At 40.7% G+C, this 6,017-nt stretch overlaps 1 protein-coding gene and 1 long non-coding RNA gene across 2 annotated transcripts; both read left to right on the top strand.

The window, feature by feature from the left end:
• The first annotated feature begins 246 nt into the window (after window positions 1-246).
• On the top strand, window positions 247-4,755 carry LOC309486571 (uncharacterized protein). The gene is made up of 4 exons (XM_082153913.1): window positions 247-368; window positions 462-491; window positions 4,315-4,476; window positions 4,611-4,755. The coding sequence occupies exons 1-4, from the start codon at window positions 359-361 to the stop codon at window positions 4,694-4,696; spliced, it is 288 nt and encodes a 95-aa protein (XP_082010039.1). The 5' UTR covers window positions 247-358; the 3' UTR covers window positions 4,697-4,755.
• On the top strand, window positions 498-2,635 carry LOC309486572. Its single transcript, XR_014201603.1, has 2 exons — window positions 498-1,893; window positions 1,934-2,635. It is a non-coding gene; the product is annotated as an uncharacterized lncRNA (long non-coding RNA).
• Window positions 4,756-6,017: the final 1,262 nt, after the last annotated feature.

The raw sequence follows: 6,017 nt of genomic DNA on the forward strand, positions 1-6,017 counted from the left end.
TTTTTGATTGATTTTATGTTTTTGATTGATTTTGTGTTTTTGATCGATTTGATGTTTCTGATCGATTTGATGTTTTTGATCGATTTGATGTTTTTGATTGATTTGATGTTTTTGATCGATTTTATGTTTTTGATCGATTTGATGTTTCTGAACTCTAAAACTGGCTTGATTGTTACTATTTGAGAAAGTTCAGTCCGGTTGGATGAACTGATTCAGTTCACTAAAAAAAGAACCGATTCAAAAGAATGATTCTTTCCCGAACTGGACATCATCTCTCTCTAAGTTTCGTTTCTCGAGAAGCCTCGCCCTGAGGAGTTTATCTCAGTCCCACACACACAAGAGCTCATTCCGAGAGAAGATGGGTCTCTGTAAGTAGCCTTCCTTATCATATCACTGCAGAATTTTAATGTTGGTTTATCAGTATTACAGGAATCTAACTCTTATTTTCTCTTCTATATTAGTAATGTTGTTAGCAGCTGGCGCTGGAGCAGGTAACATCTAACAAACAAACAACATAATTTAAGGATCTATAATTTATTTTAATTTTTTTAATAGTTAGTCATACTTGCCAATGAATTTTTTTAGAGGTATTTAAAACAATCTTACGATGTTCATCAGTTGATCGCGGGGAACAACGTTTAAAACGCTTTTTGACTTACTGAGTTTGTGTAAATATATAGCCTACTTAGGGTTAGAGACGAGTGTTTATTTTTTCCTACATTAATTTCACACATGTCTAGTACAATTATGTGGTTTTGTTTTATTAATACAGTGTATATATTTCCTTGATTAACCTCGAAAGAATGGAAGTTAAATGTGACAAAATATGTGAGGTACATTATCACATGATGACCATATGACAGATTAAAATGATATCTGATCTAATAAAAAAAAAAAAGAAAAAAAAAAAAAAAAAAAAAGACAAATTAAAATATGTTCTCAATAAAATTATTAACCTTTTCATATAAAATAATGTCATTTGTTATTAAAAGATAAACTAGGTTTTGAGTTTGACAACGAACACACCGGAAATCAGCTAGCATAGTTCAAAACATAATAATAATGAATCATTTCTGAACATTGACTCTCAGTCTTTATTCACCGTTTTCTCAAGGTTTCTCAACAGAATTCATAAAAGTATATAGAATAGAATAGAATAGAATAGTTCTAATAGGGACTCATTGTAACGCAGTGTGACAACATGCCCCGCCCGCGCAACTGCCCGGAGAGGGTTTGCTGGTTAGATCAGCATTAAATAACTATCAACTGTTAAATAACAGATTGGAGATAAAAATAAATGCAGATTTGTCTAATTTTAAATAAACACAAAAATAGAGATTAACATAAGAAATGTTATTTTGCTATGGCTATCATAAATAAATGTTCAGTGATATCTTTTTCAATTTTTCAGTGCAATTTCTTTCTCTATATAGTGTTGATATGGCAACTAGTAAATACACTCAGTTTCGTCATGCTGGCCTGTGTGGAAGTATTTAAAACAAGTGTGTGACAACTAGCCCCGTTAGGTTGTGTCCCGCTCTCCCGCATGTCGTGTGTGTGTGTGTGTGTTGCAGCCGGTGCAGATGTTCATCAGTTCGGAAAAGAGTTTTTATGTGCATATGATATGCAGTTTATGGCGTGTAATACGGACGTACTCCACACCACTAATCCTACCCAAGGGGGTTAAGCCTATTCACAACTTTCCCGAACTCTGACCTTTCCCATGATCGCTATGGCAACGTAGAACAAGCCGGTAACGAACTTCCGGTTTACGTTAGCCTGAAGATACTGCTATCAGAGAGCCTCAACAAGCCCAAACAACTTGCTTGGGTAATGACGAGTACAGCTTAGATCGGGCCCAAAAAATCAAGCCCGACCCTACCCGAGCCCGTTGTGTCCGAGCCCGGCCCTACCTGAGCCCGTTGTGTCCGAGCCCGGCCCGGCCCGGCCCGACACATTAACTGTAATTATGAGCCCGATTTAGAGACCCAGCCATTTTTAATACTGGGCCGTTATAACCAGGGGCGGCGCCATATAATTTTTTAACATGTGCTGAGGGGGTGCTAGATATATTATATATAAATGCTTTTAATAAATGAACAAAAATTGGCCAACAAGGCTGAATTCTGTATTCAATCAAATATTATTAAAGATTTATTATTATTAATAATGTTATTTCAACACAAAATCTCGTTATTTCGACATAATATGTGTGCCGAGTGTGCGTGCAACAAGCAAGATGTGCATTTGTAAATCCGGTGACAAGTGTGCATTGATTTTTATTAATAAACTAGTCTTTTCTGTCAGTGTCTGCTGCAAAGATAAAGTTGACGATCGCCATCTCCGTAGTGAACGCGCCTATAGCCTAGGGAGAAATGCACATCTTGGATTACATAATCAGAGAGAAGCTAAAGCTTTCTTTAGATAGGCTATATTTCTCATGTCTGAGTTTCGGTTCATTTATGATGAGATGTGCTCCTGTTCACGTGCAATGCAAGTGACCGCGGCGCGCCGGCGCCTCCATGTCATGATTTATATTGTCTGCTATATATGCTTCTTATTTATTAAATCCAGGCAATTGATTGATGAAAAATGTATTAAAATTAAGATACAATTTATACAAAACGAAATTCACTTTAAAGAAAGGTTTTCTACGAAACAAAACTTAATGAAGAAAATTAAGTTTAATCATGTCTGACCCATTAACAAAATCATGTCTGACCCACTCTATGTCTCCCGATGCATCCTATCATGGTGTTCACTTTTCATTATCAACATAGATGGAAAAAATAACATTATAATATTTGAACAAATATGAAACTAAATGCTCTTATTTAATGGTTACAACAAATATAGTAGGCCTACATACTCTCGATTTGTACAAATTGCTGCACATTCAAGTTCATTCTCGAATTAATTTTCAAATTATTGAAAACAATAAACATACCACTTAAAAAAAAATATACAGTTGTACTGCAGTTTTTTCTAAGAAACGTTACAAGAAACACTCTTTCTGCGTAGAGGGTCCGTTTATGTTGGAAACAGGTCCCATTCATAAAATCCTTCAGTTTTCGCGTGTTGTTTGTGCACCCGACAACGGTACACGTTGAGCCACAAGGAGCCATTGCTTAATCTGTCAGCATTACTACTTGTCAGTTATCAGTTTCACCCGTTTGTACCGCGACGCGAGTATCCCTTGTGTGCTAGCTTCATTAAGCTTTAGGCTAAACCGGAACTGAGATACCGTCAACAGGAAGTATCGAGTGTCATGGCGACGGAAAGTTGTGAATACTTTCTCCTGTCTCCACAGCGCGAGGCTCCGCTGACTGCGCGCGCACCTCCACAAACGGACGAGGCGTTTATACTCGCCATGCTCGCCGCTGTACTATTGTATGAAACGACAGGGGGCGACACGAGTAATTGTCCTCTAAACCATCAGGAATCAGTGGTGAGAAAAAGTAAAGTAGACACGTGACCATCTTTATTTTAGTATAGCCAATACCAATACCCAGGGGGGCAGTGTTTCGGAAAAACTTTGAAGCTTCCCCGGGCGCCGCCATTGATTAGCAGACCATCACCTGCTGTTAGCATTCCATTGACTCCCATTCATTTTGGTGTCACTTTGACAGCGAATAACTTTACATCTGAGGCGTTTAAAGACTCCATTTGTCCATTATTTATTTCTAAAGAAACAGGAAAATTTATAAAAGGCTCCATTACCTTGTATCTTACGTTATGGTCCCGTAGAAGCCGTTTTTGTAAAAATAGGCTAACGATTGCGTCATAACCAACTTTCGTGCTCGGCTAGATTCGCCTCGAAGTCGTTCATCTTCGGATGCGGAGCCGTGCACATCGCCAACGCGCACGACCACACGCACCGCGATGACGTCATTTTTGCTGCGTGCACCTTCACGCTCGTGCGGACGCGGCGAGTATAAACCTAGCTTTACAGTGCTGTATCATATGCACGTAAAAACTCTTTTTTTTTTTGCATAAATTGCACGATAGATACAATTCGTGCTATAGATACGCATTTTCATGAGATGGTGTTGTAGCGGGTGCAGTGGCGGCTGCTCCGGCGGTTCTGGTGACCGTGGGGTTCACCAGTGCCGGTGTTGTGCCGAATTTCGACCCCTGCCAAATGATTACCTCCCTAGCATTGGTAGGTTTAGGATTAGTTGCGGGGGAGGGGTTAGGATTAGGCAATCAGGTACTGACTTCAACGGGGGAGAGGGTAATAATTTGGCTGGGAGTCGAAATTCCGCACAACACAGGGATCATTCATCAGTGTGTGTGTGTGTGTGTGTGTTGCAGCGGGTGCAGTGGCGGCTGCTCCGGTGGTTCTGGCGACCGTGGGCTTCACTGGTGCCGGGATCGCCGCGGGCTCGTACGCCGCCTCGATGATGAGCGCGACCGCAGTGGCGAGCGGAGGAGGAGTCGCTGCCGGGTCCGTGGTTGCAGTCCTTCAAGCCGCTGGTAATGGGAAGATGACCTACAGTAAAGTCAATAATGCATTTGATAACTTTATTTCCTAATGAGTTGGTCTCTGAAACGCGTGTTGTGTGTGTGTGTGTGTGTGTGTGTGTGTGTGTGTGTGTGTGCATGTGCAGGTGCCGCTGGGATCCCAGTTGTGGCTCAGGCGGTGGTGGGCGCGACAGGGGCCGGTGTGGGGGCAGTTCTGGGCCTCCTCATCTGAGCCGAGTCAATGAAACATTCTGTTCAATATACAAATAAAATGATCTTCATTATCACACAGTCTGACTAGTCAGCGTCTCTTTACTTTGCTCTGCTTACATTAGGACAAGTATGTGTGTGTGTGAGAGAGAGAGAGAGAGTGTGAGTGTGTGTGTGAGAGAGAGAGAGAGAGAGTGTGTGTGTGTGTGTGAGAGAGCGTGTGAGTGTGTGAGAGAGAGTGTGAATGTGTGTCTGAGAGAAAGAGTGTGAGTGTGTGTGTGTGTGTGAGAGAGAGAGAGTGTGTGTGTGTGTGTGTGAGAGAGAGAGAGAGTGTTTGTGTGTGTGAGAGAGCGTGTGAGTGTGTGAGAGAGAGTGTGAATGTGTGTCTGAGAGAAAGAGTGTGAGTGTGTGTGTGTGTGTGTGTGAGAGAGAGAGAGTGTGAGTGGGTGTGTGTGTGAGACAGAGTGTTTGTGTGTGTGAGAGAGCGTGTGAGTGTGTGAGAGAGAGTGTGAATGTGTGTCTGAGAGAAAGAGTGTGAGTGTGTGTGTGTGAGAGAGAGAGAGAGTGTGAGTGTGTGTATGCGTTTGTGAGAGAGAGAGAGTGTGTGTATGTGGGTGTAGCTGTTTTTAACCAGTTATTGTATATTTTCAAATATATACGTGTATATATATATATATAATAAAATATAATATATATTTTTTAAGCTACACTGTGTAATATTTTAAGTAGATTTTTAGCAAAAAAACACTTTGTTCTTTCAAAATTTTACATTCTCATTAATGTGTAATCACTTCAACCAACTAATAAGTATTCTCGTAAGTGTATAATCTGCAATTTAGAATACATACGAGTGAGTCGCTCGAATGGCGGAAGCCATGTTACGCCTCCATCTTGAAAATACATTAGACAAAGAGGGACATACCTGGAAATTCAAGCTTCGCCTTTCGCGTTTTGACACTCAGTGGCACCGTGATGAGATTACTCGCGACTGCCGGCAGATTTGGAATAACACGGCCACCGTAGGAGTTAAAACGCCCTCGGAATGGGAGGGGCTAGAAAGTAATATTCAGTTGGTGGTCATATACAATTTCACCACTAGATGGGAGAAAATCCTACACAGTGTAGCTTTAAAAGTGTTTAAAAATATATCTTGCCCTCCATATATTTCATTATGAGGAAAAAACATTTACATATGCCACATTTAAATAATATTCAGCAATGAACATTGTTCAAAAAACAAACAAACAACAACATCAACAAAGGCACTCTGCCAAACTACACACGTTGTTGAGGAACATGACACAGAGTTCAGGGTTTGAGGAGTTCAGGGTTTGAGGAACACA

The sequence above is a fragment of the Leuciscus leuciscus genome (genome assembly GCF_965113295.1).
Source record: "Leuciscus leuciscus genome assembly, chromosome: 22".
In the NCBI taxonomy this organism is placed as follows: domain Eukaryota; kingdom Metazoa; phylum Chordata; class Actinopteri; order Cypriniformes; family Leuciscidae; genus Leuciscus; species Leuciscus leuciscus.

Coding starts and splice junctions, on each gene's coding strand:
- LOC309486571 (XM_082153913.1), top strand. Junction 492..4,314: donor AGCAGCTGGCGCTGGAGCAG/GTAACATCTAAC, acceptor TGTGTGTTGCAG/CGGGTGCAGTGGCGGCTGCT. Junction 4,477..4,610: donor TGCAGTCCTTCAAGCCGCTG/GTAATGGGAAGA, acceptor GTGCATGTGCAG/GTGCCGCTGGGATCCCAGTT.